Source organism: Epargyreus clarus, unplaced genomic scaffold (assembly GCF_041222505.1).
Source record: "Epargyreus clarus isolate Ecla_fem2 unplaced genomic scaffold, WU_Ecla_fem_2.2 ptg000024l, whole genome shotgun sequence".
Classification (NCBI taxonomy): Eukaryota; Metazoa; Arthropoda; class Insecta; order Lepidoptera; family Hesperiidae; genus Epargyreus; species Epargyreus clarus.
In genome coordinates this window covers 4,393,526-4,413,022 of record NW_027332231.1, presented here as the reverse complement: position 1 = coordinate 4,413,022, position 19,497 = coordinate 4,393,526, and the positions used below count along the sequence as shown (strand labels likewise).

At 34.0% G+C, this 19,497-nt stretch overlaps 1 protein-coding gene across 1 annotated transcript; it reads right to left on the bottom strand.

Annotated features, from left to right (window-relative positions):
- Window positions 1-5,952: 5,952 nt before the first annotated feature.
- Snx1 (sorting nexin 1) lies at window positions 5,953-19,073 on the bottom strand. Its single transcript, XM_073086222.1, has 10 exons — window positions 18,812-19,073; window positions 17,277-17,390; window positions 15,563-15,806; window positions 14,778-14,963; window positions 13,669-13,790; window positions 12,474-12,680; window positions 11,458-11,574; window positions 10,915-11,034; window positions 10,185-10,337; window positions 5,953-6,508 (listed from the first exon to the last, which is right to left on the bottom strand). The coding sequence occupies exons 1-10, from the start codon at window positions 18,902-18,904 to the stop codon at window positions 6,458-6,460; spliced, it is 1,407 nt and encodes a 468-aa protein (XP_072942323.1). The 5' UTR covers window positions 18,905-19,073; the 3' UTR covers window positions 5,953-6,457.
- Between the last annotated feature and the right edge of the window lie 424 nt (window positions 19,074-19,497).

The window sequence follows — 19,497 nt, the reverse complement described above, 5'->3', positions numbered from 1 at the left end:
TTAAATATAGGTACATATACTATAGCGCAAATAGTTCCCTCGCCATAAAGGGTTTCACACACTCACGCACATCAAATAATACGTCTGTAAATCGGTAGCGGAAAACTTTTTATTTATAACGCGCAGATGGAGTGTGCCGCGGAGAGGTGTTTTCGGCCAACTGACTACGGGGGGAAAACTTACGGGGATCCTTATACTGTGGCACAGTATAAGGATCTATAGATATTTGTACCGTGACTGTGGATTAGTCATGTTCGGGAGGCGTGACGGTATGGCGACCATAGTTATACGTAAAGTGACCATTTATTATTTCAGTCAAAACGGGAGATCGATTTTCCTATGTCAATTACTTTTTACTTGAAAATTTATAATTTGAAAAACTAAAAAACACGCTTTTATGATAAAATCAACTAAAAAGTAAAAAATAATTCTCAATCTAGGAATAATTTAAGGAACAGTAAATAGTATAATTGTGGAAAAAATGTGGGACGCTTTTCGAAAACTGATAAATGGAGCACCCCATGCTTTTTTCACAATTATACTATTTACGTTTACTTAATTAGAAGTTACTAGAAATTCAAGACGGCTAAAATTTTCTTATCCACCCTATGATAACATGGGTATCAGATGAAAGATTTTGCTGCAAATTACATGAAAAATTATTTGCTTTTAACACATTGTTTTTTTAAATTTATGGATTTTAATATTTAGTTATCATTATTGTCATTTGGGAAAACGGGACAATTTTGTGTCCCTCGGGACATTTCGGGGACAACGGGACGAAGCATCGAAAAAAGGGACTGTCCCGTTCAAATCGGGACGTATGGCCACTTTAGTTATACAGGATGGCGGCTATAATACCTAAATTATGGAGTTAACATAGCAGCGCTTAGCACTGTTGTTATTAAGCAAAGTTGGTGTGATGGTTGTGGTGCCTCCGGAGTCGAAGTACTCAGTTCTATAGTCCGCGTAAAACTGCTAGTCCGCTCTGAATATAAAAATGAATCGCTTCGCCATAGCAAACTAAACCTGCTCGCAACAACTTCAAAGCGGACTAGCAGTTTGGCGCGGACTATATCATCTTCAAAGCGATGCCCTCTACTCACATATACCTTAGTCTTATAGTCATGAGTGGGACAAAACCAACGATTATACAAACACTTAGACCTAGATAATAATGTCTAGTAAGCCTACACCAAGTGTGTACGTACAATGATCACTTGATACTTCCACTGTGATACTTCCGTAATATAAAATAAATAATTATAAGTAGTTTAAAACTAAAAACCACGCTAAAATCATACAAGGAAAATCGTTCATCCTGATTCCTGACGACCCTGGTTAGGATAATGATAATGGGATATAATTATTACAATCGTGTATTGTCATCGGTTCTTCATAATTGTTCAAAATTTTAAATTAATCGGACCATTCAAAGTGGGTATAAATCGAGTTCAAAGATTCCGTTACATACATACATATATACAACCCAAGCTAATATAAAAGCGTGGTAATATGACGTGTATCGACTGTCGCCAGTATGATTTCAAACCTGGATTTTAATGATTATTCACTTATGGTATAATACGGATTACGGTTCTTTTTCAAAATAAAACTCGCACGTGATTTACGTAATAATAATATAATTGGAATAAAGTACAATTTCTAGACTTCGAAACCAACATTATTTATAATTTATTTAAAATTATCTCTTCCTTTACACCGAATTACCACTAAATATATTTGGCAATATAAAAAATAATTAATACATTAGACTCGAGATTTTCTTTAATCGTACTATCTACTTCATATACCCACATAAATAATATTAGTTATTTTTTGTTCCAGTCAGAGTCTTCAATTTATTTCTTTAAAAATAAAACTTGACTTTATTTTTTTTAATTATTCCAAATAATAAAAAGTAATAAATTAAACTTATTGATAGTGATATTTTCACTATTTTAATTCAAGTTTTATAATAAATAGTTTATGTAAAACACACACATGGACAAATAACTGAAGAAGGCAAGCACTTAGAATATTTCAAGATTCTACGCATTTAACAACTTTGTTGATAATGATAGTGTCATGCATCTTGAGACATAACAGGTGTTATACCTACATATACAGGGTGATTTTTTCAAATAGGCCTGAGGACCAAATCCGAAACTATAAGGATTAACGAAAAATGCTGAAAGGAGTTATGAGGCCGGTTTTGATAAAAACTAAAACTGCATTACTACTTTTTTATATATTTTTCCCTAGCCGGGAATCGAACGAGTTCATTTTGAAAAAAGAAATACACCCTCTATATTACTCCATTATCTATATTTGTTTCTAGCCATTTTGAATTAAGCGTGATAACGCTCGCGAGTGTCATGGCGTCCGTTGGTGACTTCACGTTAGAATATCCCATACAAAATTTCAAGCAATTCAGTGACATACCCAAAAATGACGTCATCCGCGCCCGATTAGCGCTTCAGACAAGATGGCCGACTGCAGTATTTTATACTTTTATTTAATTGAAAATATAATAAATCTTAAAGTTATTTTTTAAACCGAGTCATTTTTGAGAATACTTTCAATATATTGTGTTTTCTTAAATCATTTATTCTTTGATTTGATTTGATTTAATACTGTCATCATGCCAATTAGTTAAACGAATAACTTATCGCCCCATTTTATTTATTTCAGACTGTATTAATCAGTGTTTTTCAATCTTCGTACGACCCCCCAAGTATATTAAATTTAAAATATATTCCCCCCAAAGTATATATTTCGATACTTTCTACTTTTTCTAGCTTGTATTTTATTAATATTAATGTCAAATCTATAAAAAATCGTTACCAAGGTACCAGATTAATACATAATCAAGTATCTATAATGAATGCGCTTTAATGAACATGTTCGTAATAAAAATATGTTTTGATACATTTCACCCTAATAAAAAAATTACACACGTACATTAGCGTACCCAGCGCCAGCTCAAATCAGTCCCACATACATAAAATAAAAATTAAGTTGATGGATTATTTATATCATTATTTATTGAATATTTATCGTGTCAGTAAATTAGGTTATTTTTAATTTACTCACAGTTATTACAACGCGATGTTCTCATTCATTGGCATGCCCTGAAACGCAAACGGCTTAACAGATTTTAACATATGACAGTCGTTGAATTCGGCTAAATTGTGGGAGCGGAATAGGTTATATTTTCAAATTGTCTTGTTTTTTCGCTTTTAAAACAATTCTCGTCTTCTATTGATATACTCTGACTGTAACATACAAAATTTAACTTAACTAATTTGGAATACATTGCCTACTACCTAATTAATACGTATATTAGACGAAAACAAACTATAAAAATATATGCATATACGAACGAATTTAACAAAACATACAATAAGCGATAAAAGGAAGCCAATACAAATTTATTTTTTCAAATTGTGAAGACTATGATATTAGGGCGTGTACAGCTTAACGATTACTAAGCAGCAGTTGAGTAGTTATTCACAATTGCGATATGTCAAGAAGAGCCAGCGATTATCATCTAGCAATAAGATTTTGTTAACGTACACGTAACGCAGTGCCATTGACAGTAACATCTCAGAAAATACCACCCTAATCGCAAATGTGGTAACGCCCTTATTATAGACACACGTGTCTGAAAAAGATTATATTTTACTTAAATGCGAATTATTACATAAAAAAATAAAAAAATTACATTCTCAACTGAAATGAAAAACTATTTCCTACAAATAACGAATGTAGCATAAAAACATTTAACTGAGCTCATACATCCATGCACTTATACGATAAGGAAATAAGAAAACAGTCAAATTGTAATGCAGACTTGTTTAAGAATTAATTAATTTCTTTAAATATTTCATAGACACAGCCTATATAACAGATACACCCTTTCAAAAAGTTGTTCTTTTTCTATAGTTCAAGTTCCTACATCATCATTTTTATTGCAACTCGTGATTTTACGAATAGGTCTGATCACGTGAACATTCTTTTGTAGGCGTCCGTGTGTCCGGAGCACCACAGAAATATTTTTCTTAAATACATATTTTCAATTTCTTTAAAGTAAAACGTATACTTAATATTTTAATATATAATATAATATAACGTATACTTATTAAAGAAACTTATCTATTTCAACAATTCTAGGTTATATGACCACTGATCCATGAAAATTTGTGTATTTTTTTCATGTAATCGCGAGTTGCAATAACTTAAGCATTATTTCACGAACTTCGGACATGTACGCAATGAAAACGTAATATAAAAATATATGTATAGGAAAATGTAAAAGTATAAATAAAGTCATAAGATCTGCATCCAGCAATCCTCTTTAGGAAAATCCTGAAAAATAAATTACGGGACCCAAACGAAGGTTTGGAAAAATAATGATAAAAGTAGATATATATTTAGTATTATCTTTTTGTGATTACCTTAACAGTGCGTACATACATTATTCACCAATCCTCTGTACATATATCCAATTATTATTATGTTACACATTATTATATATTTCCATTATATTTATATACTATTTTATAACATTCTTATTATATTACCATGGTACACATACATTCATAGTACTATTTTTGTCAAAAATAAGCATATTTTTTTTAATTTTACACTTTTCAGTTTACTATCGGTGGAAAATTTAGTTTTACAATTACATATTTAAAAATCAAATACACGACAGCTGATTAAACCAGAGACCAAAGATACCTTTATAAGTTATGGTCTGGTCAGGATCAAGCCTATGCCTATATAGGTTACTATACCCTTTGAAGGCTATGAATCAGACCATGAACTCATTAAGACAAACATGTTCGGAACATCAATCCCCACTAAGATCTGCGGTTTGGTATGCAATCGTGTACTTAATTCTTAAAAAGCCTCAATAAGCTTAATTATTTAAATCTTGTTAAAAACGGGACATCCAAATGTTTTAATGTTTTGTTTTAGCGATTATTTTATATGGGATTGTCCCATTCAGATACCATTTTATTCTAGAGTAGCGTACATAATCTACTATTAGTAACATTATTACTAATTTATTAATAATTATAAGTCATCACTTATGACTTTCTACGAATGTATGTGTATCAATTATTATAGGGAACTGTGCAACAACAAATATGAATCGTGATAAGTATTTTTTTACAATTATGTACAATATTAGGTCGCAAATATTACAAACCGAGTTTTAGTCATAGAACCGAGTCATCGACATAGTCCCATATCAATTAAGAGTTGTTACAACATATAAAAAAAGTTGATTTTATAGTATCGCTTAAGTAGAGTGGCAGCTATACTACTCTATATAATGTACAGAAGTGGACCACAAATTTGAGACACATTGAAATGTGTGATAGTCTAATCTCAAAAAAATCAAAATCCGTCGATTGGCTTATTATAAAACCAGATGCGTAATATTACGTCCCTAATAAAGTACATTTTATGAAATTAATTATATAACGATATAGAAACATTCATTTTTACTACAATTTTTAACCACCTAGAAGATCTTTATAGATGTTGTGATATATCATATTTCTTACATTAAACAATCTAAGCTTATTCTAAGCTTAAAATTGTACCAGTATAGTTAAAAATTATAACTTACTGTTCCGCTACTTTCAGACAAATATTATACACCATTGTATATCTAATATTTTATACATTTATAATATACATTGTAATGCATCATTAAAGTGAGGAAACAGTACATTTATGAGAGTCGTAAAATTTATTCATTATACAATTTATATTATAATACAATTCAAATTTTAATTTTCAGAAACATAGAGGTAGTGAACGAATTTTGAGCACGATTGAATTCTGTAATATGTGATATTATAATTTTAAGAGTAGTCGCACAATAAAAGCTTACGTGTATCTTAGCAAATGTATTTCAAATTTTGCAAAGGTTGTATAGCTGATTTAGCATTCACATTTGATTTAATGGAAATGATTATCAGAATGTATTAAATTAAATCTCTTCAGAATGACAATATTACCAATATAAATAGTTTTATATAATAGTTAATCGGTTTTATATAATAGGCACTAATAAATAGAAACCCTTTTCACTACAATTTTGGCATATTGTCTCACTATGACAAGATTAAATAAATACATTTTTGAAAATCTAGAAATTAAATTCTTACAGATAATGGATTCTACAGTAAATCTCAAATTGGTAGGTTAAGCTGAGTCAATGGTAAAATCGCATATAATTTTGATACAGTGTACTACGAAGGAACTGTACTGATCACGTGACATTGTCTGTAAATACACGTGACATGCCATCTGTCAAAACGTTTTAATACGAATTTTGAAATGTTCTATACTTAGAAGTTATAGGATATCGCGAAAGCAGTTATTGTGCGGCGTGTGGCGTGATCATAAACGTACCGTTGGACGGCCGCCGCTCTCATTTGATCGCGCGGGCTTCGGGTAGGAATGCGTCCCAGTATCGGATGGCCTGGAACATTAAATACAATTAATTTTTTGAACAATTTTTGAAGTTATTTTAGGCGCGTTAGTTTATGAGTAGGAGCGCAAATTAGAGCTTGCATGCATGATGTATTTTCGCCGAGTACAGACGAGTAAAGGCGAATAAGAGTAGCAGTGTACGTAGCAGTGTAAACTATTCGGTATTCGCCAAGACTCATCCGTTTCTCCGCAAGATATTTGAATCTTTTACAGTGTTTACATACTTGCCAGTGAGTTCAGCGAGTTACTGAACGGATTATTTGCGAGTATCTTAAGGACCATATGGACCATTCTGTGTGACTGCTTATTACTAACTTAACACCACTCGGCTCTGTGGCGCGGCGTAAGGATGTACTTCTAGATCTCACCTATGCTAGCGGCTAGTGGACCGCTATTATGAGTTTGCTCATAAAATAACCTCCCTGGCTTGTATTTCCTTGTATAATGTATAATTTAATCTGAATAATTAAAATTTCTAACCATTTAATTTAATGTAGGTAGTATAGTTTAATCTAATTTGATTTAATTTAATTCAATTTGCATGCTTAAGGAAGGCTGAATAAGAGAGAGAGAGAGCTGAATTATTAATATTGTATGTAACATCTTTTCTCACTGTTCAAAGCAAATAAATTATCTTTATCTTTCAAACGTGAACGGAGGCACTGCCACGCCAACTTCTGTCTAATAATATACAGTAAGAGCCCGCGGCCCCCAGCCCCTCGTTATTTAATAAAAGTTTGTCTGTGCACGACACCCACACAAACGTTCTGCGACTATGGACTTTGGATGATTTTTTTTTTTTTGTAATAAGAGTAGCAGACGAGCATGCAGTCCACCTGATGGTAAGTGGCTACTGCCGCCCATGAACATCTGTAATAAACCCCAGATAGGATTAGATATTCCTACCTGAGGTCGGCCACAGATGCGCCGCTACCCCTGAGGACTAAGCTGGAATGCCTCGGAAAAGTCTTTCTCCCTTACCACACCCTTCAAACCGGAACACAGCAGCACCTAACACTGCAGTTATTAGGTAGAAATAGGTGTGGCGGTGGTGCCGCCGGAATCGAACCACAAAGGGTTCTACCACCTTCGAAATATTTAATGATAGTGGCTTTGGCAGATATCAGGTAGTAAATGTGTGAAAAATAGTACCTTACTTTCGTTAAAGTATAATTCTCAGTTATTATATATTTTATTTGTAATAACGATAAAAACAACCTCGTTCATTGCCAGACACCTAGTGCAGTGGCCACACCCTGCCAGACACTCTTGAAGTATAAGTAATTATAATTCTACTTTTGTCATGATTCGTCATAATAGATGACAGTGACAATTTCAATTCTCAAAACTGGTTACATTTTCTTGTTAGGAGTGAGTAATCTTTACTAATCTATTTTAATAGCGTTAAAAACGACCTCGTACATTGCCAGACATCTAGTGCAGTGGCCACACCCTGCCAGACACCCTTAAAATATACGTAATTATAATTCTACTTTCGTCATAGTATAGAGGCTTAACTATACATATGTTATTTGGGCAACTAAAAAATGATGTTTTCTCTGTAACAATTCCGATAGTTCCCCTATCTTCCCAGACACATTCAAAATCACTCTAAGTGCGAGCGCGAGAGTAAGTGCTAATAAAATACTGCGTTCTATTTACTAGGTTTACCTAGAAAATTGATTTTATAAATATTATTAGGGCTTTTTAAGCAGTGAAAGCTTTGTGGTTAAGAAACTGGGCCTCTTGATCGATGGGTCCGAGGTTCAAATCCCAGGCATCTCTGACTTTTCACGCTTATGTGCGTAATAGAAATTAATTATCACTTGCTTAAACGGTGAGGCAAACATTGTGAGGAAATCTGCATACTTGAGAAATGTTAAAAAAATGTTTTCAAAGGTATGTGAAGTCTACCAATACGCACTTGGCCAGCGCGGTGGACTTAGGCGTAATCTCTCTTTTTGATGAACATTTGGATCTAGCAGTTTACCATATTGTAAAAGAGACCAATTACAACAATTTTTGCTAACTTTATTTCTAAATTTGGAATAACGCTCACTTAAAAAAAGAACTTCAAAAGAATTAGAAAATAATGGCTGACCAATACCATTTTAAATTGTTTGAAGGGCATCAGCTTACTTCCGTGATTTTCTAAGGACTTTGTCAGGTATGTAAATTATGATATGAAATTATCATAAATAAATTATAGGCTATTCATAATTATTCCAACTTGTGGAATTATTGCAGAAACAGACCGAGAAGGCGATAAAGTTAATGACCAATAAGTACACAGTTGAAGTGGCAGTGAAGATAATGAAATTATTGATGCAAACGATGGAGACGATTAAATATATTTTTTGATTTGAAACATTACTTTTTCTATGTATACTAATGACTATAAGTTTAATTAAATTTCATTTTTCATTGGATTTATTAATGCTTTAATAATTTCCCCTCTATAGTATACCCAGCACACTTCCAAATAAATCTATTAGAGTTTTTTACTACAAATTTTCCACCTATTCTGAGTTGAAATGCTCCGTAAAAGTATGTCTCCCTTACCACACCTTTCACACCATAACACAATCGGGCTTAACACTGCTGTTATTAGGCAGAAATATGTGTGGCGGTGGTGCCGTCGGAGTGGAACCAAAGAAGGTTCTTCTTTTAAACCGTGTTAAGAGAAATAACGCGGGTGAAACCGCGGGGCACAGCTAGTTCTAAAATATAAAAGTGACTCCTTATTGCTACCCCAGTTATCCAGCTACCTGCCAATAAATGTCCCGTCAAAATAGGTTCAGCCGTTTCAGAGATTAGCCAGAACAAACAGACAGACAGACATAATTTAAAAAAAAATGTTATTTTGGTGTATGTACCGTATGTATATTCATATGCATGTAATATAAAGCGGTTATTTCAATATTAAAAACAGACACTCCACTTTTATTTATATGTATAGATAAACTGATAATTGTTGAAAGATCCTCAATAAAATCATTGAGAATCTTTACGTTAAATGATAATGATTAATAATGATAATTTAACACTGATGTTTATTACCGCGTGGTTGCATGACAATATTTTTGCCATAGATTAATAAAGATTACTCACTCTTAACAAGAAAATATAACCAGTTTTGACAATTGAAATTGTCACTGACATCTATTTTCATGTTAAAAAAATATAAAAAAAATAGTTTCTAAATCATTTACGAATTACGATTTCGTGTTTTTGCAGCACTTAGCTGACACGTTGTCAGCCGTTTAAGTCATTCAATGGCTTCCTCCAATTACAAGGCGGTGAGATATCTTTACTTATCTATGATTTTTGAAAATAACAATATTTTTGGACGGTTGTAGCGTACAGTACCTGCGCTATATTTTTGGACGGTTGCAGCGTACAGTACCTGCGCTATATTTTTGGATGGTTGCAGCCTACAGTACCTGCGCTATATTTTTGGACAGTTGCAGCGTACAGTACCTGCGCTATATTTTTGGACGGTTGCAGCGTACAGTACCTGCGCTATATTTTTGGACGGTTGCAGCGTACAGTACCTGCGCTATATTTTTGGACGGTTGCAGCGTACAGTACCCGCGCTATATTTTTGGGTGGTTGCAGCGTACAGTACCTGCGCTATTTTTTTGGACGGTTGCAGCGTACAGTACCTGTGCCTGATGTTTCATGTGCTCTTCGAGGTGGCGCAGCAGTGCGGCGCGAAGCTCCGAGAGCCGCAGCTCCTCGAACCGCTCCAGCTCCTTCTTGATCACGCGCGAGATCGTGTCGAACTCCTGCTGCCCACGCTCCACTTTCGCCTCCCACTGTATATAAAGTGTGGTATAGAGTATCACTCGTACTTGATGTACCGATTAGATCATAAGATATAATGTAATACAGTTTTTCTCCAGTATTTGACTTGTTGCACTCGCCTCCTAATACGCTGCCATTACAAAAGACATTATCATGATAGCATGAGCAAAGGCATAAAGATTTAATATGAGCAAATGTTATGAAGAAAGACACAGAACATACATCTCCATCTTTTTGAAGTCTGTTAAAATGGTAAAGGTAATCTTAAAAGCTAATGGTTCTTCAATGCGACTTAATTTGGTGTTGCAATTATATGCAACAATTTACTAAGTTGATGTTGTCCAGGAATCTCTAAATTATCTAGGTCTCAAGTAAACTACAATGGCTCACCAAGAATCACACATCAATAATATCAACCTTACATTTTTTTAAGTAGCAAGACGTATTTTTTGTTATTACATCAATTCTTTAATTTATACCAAAAAATAAGTTGTTTTCATATTAATATTTAGAATGAATCATATCAGCTTACTAAAGCAGACTTTTATCATAATCAAAGTAAAATTGTATAAAGGATGATAATATTACATCAACAATCTCATTGGACGCTTGTTCAATCTTCTCCGGCCGGTTAGCTAGCTCTGCTTTCGCTTTGTTTTCTCTCCGTTTCGTTAGCTGCATTTGCGCGTGTTGCCAGTTTTGGAATACCTGAAACAAAACCGTATAATCACTATTTCTCAAGACACAATACTTAAAAATATATTATTTTTATATTTTTAATTTACAATTTTTATTTTTATTTTACAATTTACTAACGCTAAATCTCTTATGGCCATGGATCTTTAACTGTTTTAAGCAATCTTTTTTTAAGGAAATGTTGCTTTCTTTGTAAAGGATACAGACGCAATGCTAAGAAAAAAGGGAATTGTAGAACATAAGTAAATGGGTCACATAACATTTTTCAGACCAAATCATATAAAACTAATAATCTAAAAACTATAAGGGTATCATTTACCCTAATGATGAATGCAAATTAATGGTGTTGCAATAGGAATCATTGCAGTCGCACTAATATGGAACCACTTTCATATTACGATCATGTAAAACTCGGTAATATTATAGCAGACTAACCTTAACTCTTTCATGGAAAACATCTTTGATTGCTCCAATCAATCCGAGGTAGTCTTTGATGTGTTCCGCCAGAACATAGAAGTCCGTGTTGGATTGTTCAAGTCTTAAATGCTCTATCTGTAACAAAGATATGAAACATTATTTTCTTGTATTATTTATCGATTTAGTTGCCATTCGCACTTTAGATGAACTTGAGCACAATAGTAGGTAGTTTTTGGACACTGTAAATTTTTCCCTACTATGACAATGATGTCATACAGGTTAGCAGGGGTGCAAGAAATTACCTGTTAAAGCGTTCACGATATAGATTAAATCTTGGTAATTCAGCACTTGCATACAAGGGCTTCGATGCGCGCGCAATCGACATACTTCCGGGTCAAGGGTTGAACATTGACTGACTCACACTCCATACTTTTGTGACTTTGTGACGTACGCGTGTAAGACAAACCTACGCGCATGTAACATTTGGATTGTGGCCGAGACAGACCAATTTTCGCAAAGTACATGTAAGTAATGAACTTGGCGGGTATTCAGTACTCGCTAACAATAGTCGTCAACTCTGGATAAGGTGTTTGCTCTTAACGCGAATAAAGAGTATGTATGTATTTGTGCGCGTCATTTAAACACTTGTTAATATTCGGCAAGTTTCATGACGAGTTCACAAGTATCTGAATGTTGCAATACACTAACGATATTGTATAGTCCGCGTCAAACTACTAGTCCGCTCTGAAGTTGTTGCGAGCAGGTATAGTCATACAATTTGCTACGGCGACGCGATTAATTTCTATGTTACGAGCGGACTAGCAAGTTTTACGCGGACTATACCAGTGTAGGTATTGGTGTCGCACCTTTTCGTTCTACTACAGTTACTCAGTCACACAGTCGCTCAGTACAGTGTAACGAGTGGCAACGTACCTTCTCGTGTAGGTCGGCGAGGTGCGAGAGCGCGCGCGAGAGCGGCGCGTAGTGCCTTCTGCCACTGCACAGTCAGTATTATGTACTCAGCAGTATTATACCTTCTCGTGCAGGTCGGCGAGGTGCGAGAGCGCGCGCGAGAGCGGCGCGTGCGGGTCGGCGGCGGCGGCGGCGGCCGTGGCGCGCGCCGCGTCGTGCGAGCGCGCCGCCAGCTCGCGCCGCTCGCCCGCCAGCGCCTCGCACGCGCCGCACAGCCGCCGCAGCCCCGCCTCCAGCGCCTCGATGCGCGCGCAACGCTCCTCGAACCACTGGGCACAACAAATTATATACATTTTAACCATAGATTAGTAAAGATTACTCACTCCTAACAAGAAAATGTACCCAGTTTTGAGAATTGAAATAGTTGCGTAAAAAAGTTTTGCCACGTCTCCGTGCTAAAATGTCCCTAAAATATTTGACATAATTATTTATTTATTATGTAAATTGTACATTGTAATTGTAAATTACGCAGTATTAGTTATTTATTTGTAAATTTTCTCTAAAAATGATTTTATTTGTCAAGAATTCAAAAAAAGAACTTACTATAATAAGCCATTTGCGGCTTCATTCAATTTCAAGGCGGCGAAGTATCTTTACTAATCTATGATTTTAACAGTGATAATGATGAGACTATAACAGCAATATCAAGCACGGTGATCTACTTGTTTGTATGCTGTAGGGTATCAATGCATCTGTGGCACATATAAGGAACATTTTAATTCTATTGGAGGTGGATAATAGGCGTCCATAGACCACAACTATCATTTTCCATCAGGTGAGTTACAAGCTCCTTTGCTACTTCTATAATAAAAAAAAAACGTATTATGCTTATATTATATTACTATAATAATTACGCTCCTAATAATTTACCAATTAAGTTTTAATACTAAATATATAATATATCGTTATATAACAATGCAATAATCAAGATTAGATACGAAATCAGAGATAATAAATAATAATCTAAATGTATCATATTCCAAGTTAATTAATGTAAAGGTATGGAAACAAAAAAATATATAAATTGTTATCTCATATTGTTTGCATATTTGTGTCATATGCAAACAATATGAGATAATTATGCGTCATAAGTTCGTCATCATTAAGATCCTATTAAAAAAAATACTCTACCTACATGACAATCTTTATCTGCCAGCAAACATATATCTAAAATTAAGATTATTCCCATTGATATTAGGTTAACCAAATTCCTTTGATCTAGTGTCATGAACTATGTTACCAATAAGAGTTACTCACAGGGTCTGACTCGTCCATCCTGTAGGTGATCTTATTGACGGTCTCGCCCACTTTGTTGAAGAGCCGCATCATGCCCGCGCCGCTGAGAGCCGATGTGCTCGTCGCCTTCGGTAACTCTGTATCTGTTCGCAAAATAACTCATGTTATTCGACGACGACCCGCGTGGCGGAGCGGTCACCATGCCGGTCTGACGCGCAGATGGTCCCGGGTTCGATCCCCGGCCAGACAGATTTCTAAATGATGAATTTAGATTTCTGTTTCTGGGTCTGGGTGTTTGTGTATTTGTCTCTGTGTGTGTCCATAGCACCCACGATACAGGGAATCCTAGTGTGGGGCTGTGAGTGTAGAAAGCGTAAAGCGTATTCATAGTTTATAATACTTCAAGACAATTATAATTGACTTGTAATTTTATAGTTACATTTCTGGATTATATATTATTATTATATTTATAATTAGTCTTGTAACACAGTAAATGTACCCAAATAAGACCCTAATGAAAAATTTTCCTGTATTACATCAGTTAATTAGGATTATATTGTTATATAGTTATTGCAGTATGTTATATAGAGTACACACAAGTAACCAATATAAAATTAGATGTATGTCGCAAAGTTCCTCTGTTCTGTATGTGATGCTAACTGTTAAGATCTATTCTTAGACACATTAGAGACATTAGAAAGAAAATGTTTCAGAAAAATTAAAGAGATTCTATATACATTCTACAGACAAACCAGATGAGCGGGTAGTCCACATGATGGTAAGTGGCTACTGCCGCCCTTGGACATCTGTAATCAACTTCTACAATCAATTCCTACAGGAATTCGGCCTCTGATGCGCCACTACCCCTACGGACTAAGCTGATTAGACAAAGATTGGTGTGTAGCCAATTCCGGCTACTCGTCAAGAGATGGCGCTGCTGAATCACGCTATCGAAGTTTTCTAAACATCTTGCATATATACAAGCTCCAAACTGAGACTGTTGGAGCACGGCCGCTCCCGGGGCATGATCACCTAGCCCGGCGGGAGATCTTCCTTTGCCAAAGGTGTGTTGCCGGAGTCGAACCACAGAGGTTTCTAGCACATTTAAATTAATTAATTGATGAACTTACCAGATTCCAGAAACTCCCTGAAGTCGGGGTCGATACAAAGTACAGGGTGTTGCGCCACGCGGTTCAGGAAGCGTTCTAACGCCGCGCGCCGTCTCTCCACGAACTGCGACTGCAGGCTGGCAGATGAGTTGCTACCGTTCGCGTTCTCCGTTGATGGCGTTGACGTCATCTTTAGTTTTGTTGTGCCTGTCAATTAATTGAAGATACTTAATCATAAGATATATACCAATCGGGCCTTTATAATATAATCTTTTAAGTTAATGATAGAAGTAGGAAACAGGCAAACTGATGTTAAGAGATTATTGCCGGGCATGGACATTTTTAATGAACACTAAATAGAACAGGTGTTTTACCTGAAGTAGAATATGGTTGCATTGTTACTTTTGACGACTCATTTCTAATGCCATTCAAAAATAACAAGGACTGTTACCACAACTGTTTGTGTGACACAAATTGCTTAACAACTATGCTAGGTTGTGTGTGTATTTTTATAACTAAATAAATACAATACATTTCTGATAATATGTATATGTAAATAATATGTATATACATATACATATCATTTTGGTATTATTTGTGTAGTTTCTCTACTTACTTTTTGTAACTTAATTAGGACTGTATTCCTTCTCTTTCTTTTTAACTTGATTAAACTTTAAAGCAAACAAGCACTTTAGCTGCAATATGCGAAAACTATTAAATGGTGTAGTATGTAATTATATTGTAACTTAGTATTTAAGCACTGTATGTTTTCCGAATAAAATAAAATAAAATTAAAAATAACTTACCGACAATACTCTTCTCAGGTGCAGGAGGTATAATTCTACCGGATCTGAGGTATTTTTCAGCTAACTTCTCATGTAAGCCGAGAAAGTCACTAAAACGTCTAAGGACGGCAAATTCGTGTCTGTTGAATATTGGCATGTTGGTTTTTGTGATAACCCGATAAGCTACATATGAGCTCATGCCTTCCCCAATCTTCTGGGGCTCTGTGACTGTTATTATTATATTGTTGGCACGTTCAGTTGCTATCTGCAGACAAATAAATCATTATACACATTTATTGAATGATTAAGTTTAAATTTTGAACAATAAAGATATAAGATTTTTATACAATACAAAATGTGTGTCTAACTCTATTTTGTAGTATATGCCGTAATTTTTAACCTACTTCAAAAAAGTAGGAGGTTACTCAATTCGACTGTATATATGCTTTTATTTTTTTATTATGTTTGTTCAGCGATTTTTTTTACCCCTAAAATGGGGCCCCCAAAAAAAATATACATAAGTATTATCAATATAAATATGATTTAGAGGAACATACAATTCAAAATACAAATTTAGTTTTATGGACATATATTTAGCTTATTTTTAACTCTTTAGTTTGTAAATAAAGAAAGTATAGTTGAGTTTTCAATTATTTATTTTTTGTGCCTAGGGGCACTGGCACTACTAAGATGTCCCTGAGTAAATGATTTTATTTCTATTTTCAAAAGTTACAGTATTTTCTCTCAAATAGGGTCAATGTACTTTTACTGCATTAATTGCATCTAGAGATCTCCACGCGCCAATCACATCATATGGATTATATTGAATTATTGTATATTGTGATAATTTAAAACGACAACTCTTATCTACAATATGTAAAAACAGTTTTTTTGATATGGCCAAGTGCAAAAGATCGGTGTATCCAATGCCTTATCTTAATTACTGTTGTGTTGACTATTCCTGACTCATACATATCAAATTCTTTGGTAAAAACTAAAATGAACTAATATTAATTAACATTAGTTTTCCTTCAACATAATTTGATGTATCATACTATGAAATTTAACTTACATAAGAATTTTATGATCAATGTAGAAAATAAGGAAAAAGTCTAGGAATATTATATTATGTATTATTTTTATTTGATTTTTAAAGAATTCCAGAATTTTAAAGGCAAAAACTATTATTAAATTATTATTTTTCCTTATAGGCATTATTATAGTTCTAGCTGTTATTGATCAATAAAAAATCATAAGCCTATTATTTTTAATCAATCTATTTAGTATGGTATCAATAAATACTTGAATATGAAAAAAAATTTAAAGACTAATTATCAAATTGTAGATTTTAAGTTTGCTTTACATTTAGGGTCAACAATATTTCTATGTCTTATAAATGAATACAGAAATAAAGCCTTATTTTTTATGGGATATAGGAAGTAGTACGATCCAATGACAGGCAATTTTAATACAATATCACAACTTCACTATGCTACAATTGCTGTACTCTATCCTTGATTGAAGCTCTACAAGTTTATCCGTCATCTATTATGTACACATTCATGTGTATATTAAAAGGTATTCAATTTGTTAAAGTTGGTATGTATGGCTCAATTTACTATATTATTCTTAATACATGTTGGATAGTATAATAATACATAATTTAGTAAAGAATGTTACCTAAAATTTTCTCAATCATTAAAGAGACTGACCTAAGTAAATAATAATAATATACCTCTTCCATGATGGGGCTACTGATGGGTCCAGCTGATGATACTGATATTTCACCTATTGTTGCTTTTTCCAGCTCTTCCTCAGCTCCATTCACATCCGGATCAAGGCTGACCTCCTAAAACACAAATGTAGGGTAATATTAAAACTCATCTTTATTTAATAACATGACAATACAATACATTTTTAAATACATACAAAAAAGTATAACATAGACATAGATTTAGTATATCTTGATTACATTGCCTGATAATGTAATACACTAGAGACTTGATCACACACACAGTTATATGGATTCTCTATTATCTGGATTGCTAACTGTTAATCAAATAACTTTCTAGTTTACAGCCCTAGCAGACTATTTTTAGTTATAATGTTTTTGCAATTGACTCAATGTTGCATCATGTTTTATGGACTTAACTGAGTTTGATCACAGAGAAAACAAGTGTTTTAATGATTGCGTAATGCTGCATTGTGTCTTTCGTGTGTAGGTGCTGCATGAAATGACCTAAAGTAGCCATGACTCTTGTAACTAGTACTCAAATAATGCCAAATGGTGTGTTTGATCTCTATGTCTAGCTTTGGCTGATTTAGAGATTATTTGGATGTCTTAGGACAATAATTATTGTAGTTAATCAGGTCTATATCATACTTTTGACTTTTTTACTAGGTAGGAAATTACATAACACTTTTTTCTAATTGATCTAATGTTTGATATTGATAATAGCAGTTTTCTCCATAAAAGTACCTCCATAAAAGGAATATACTGTTTTATGTGTGTTAGTTTATTTTAATAAAAATAAAGTATACATTACAGCTTAATTCATTTTTGAACTATGAACTGTTACATTATTATAAGTAATATGTTAATCAACTCATACTTTTTTATTGATAGAATTATATACCCAATTATTTTTAATACTTGCATCCTGTCTCTTTTGACTTGATTCTGTTTCCAGAAGGGATTACTACCCCCATTTGCTATAAGAGAAGCTTTGGTTAAATAGTTACATGAATTAATTGGGAAAATTAACTGTTGCATTGGTTGATATAGGTTTTTTAATGGTAAAAGAGGTATATAAGTACACTGACTTACTTATAAAATATTTAACAAGGATAAAAATAATTTTACCTGGAAATAGGATTCAGATGATTCATGATATAATTTATTGTGTACAAGTAATCATAGAGATGTTATGTCGTGCCCATAACACGTCTACTTTTTATGTAAAAGATACAGTTAATACGCGAACTATGCTTGCACATGCATAATAAACATAAAAACAAGATATTCAAGGTGACCCACCCAAACAACTACTTAACAGCATTATCAGGTGGAATAACTCGCGAGAGACGAGTAATTAAATTAATACAAACGATAATTAACGCTCTACAGACTATTTTTATTATTTAGAAAGAACATAATTCACAAAAACATTGTCGTGATTTAACAATATGGGTACACAAAGGGGCGTCAACGTCCCCTAATGAACGCCGGTTGGACGCGATCGTATTGAAAACAAGATTCCAATTAGATACCTGGACCGCCGAAGCAAAAAGATCTTCGTCATCCCTGCTTTTATTGTTAATGTCCACGTTGCTGAACAACGGTGCATCAGAAACCTCCGACATGGTTCGATAAACACTATTAAACACAACTACCGGAGCAACGTACTTAAATGCTTCTAATCAATGCACAGAAAATAGCGAGATAATTTTTGAGAGATACGAATTCCTATGATGATGGCATGTCATAAACCGAATGACAGATACAACAAATACAATACAATCATTACAATCAAACAGATTATTGATGAAGTTTTTCGGATATACGGATGCGTTCAACAACATGGAGTTCACATGGCGTTTTTTAACTCATCTAATTTATATGAATCAAATTACTTAATATTAATCATGAAATAGTCGTATTATTTAAATTATAACACTAATTTAGTAATATTAAGTAATGTAATACGTTGATTTATGATAAGGCCACACAGAGCGCATATTCTAGCGCCGCGCTAGGGCGTTAGCGCTAGAAGTAAATTCTGACGCCGCTGAGTTGTATTGTATTGTACTGAACTACTGAGTTACTAGTAAGCGGTCACACAGAGCGCGTACGCGCGTTCTGTAATTATATATAATATAATTTTTCCCGTACAACGACGCTTGTACGCCTACGCAAATCTGTAAAAAAATACAACACACTAACCCCATACTAGTAA

Coding starts and splice junctions, on each gene's coding strand:
- Snx1 (XM_073086222.1), bottom strand. CDS start 18,904: ATGTCGGAGGTTTCTGATGCACCGTTGTTCAGCAACGTGGACATTAAC. Junction 15,807..17,276: donor GTAGCCCCATCATGGAAGAG/GTATATTATTAT, acceptor ATTTGTCTGCAG/ATAGCAACTGAACGTGCCAA. Junction 13,791..14,777: donor CAGGGAGTTTCTGGAATCTG/GTAAGTTCATCA, acceptor TTTTGCGAACAG/ATACAGAGTTACCGAAGGCG.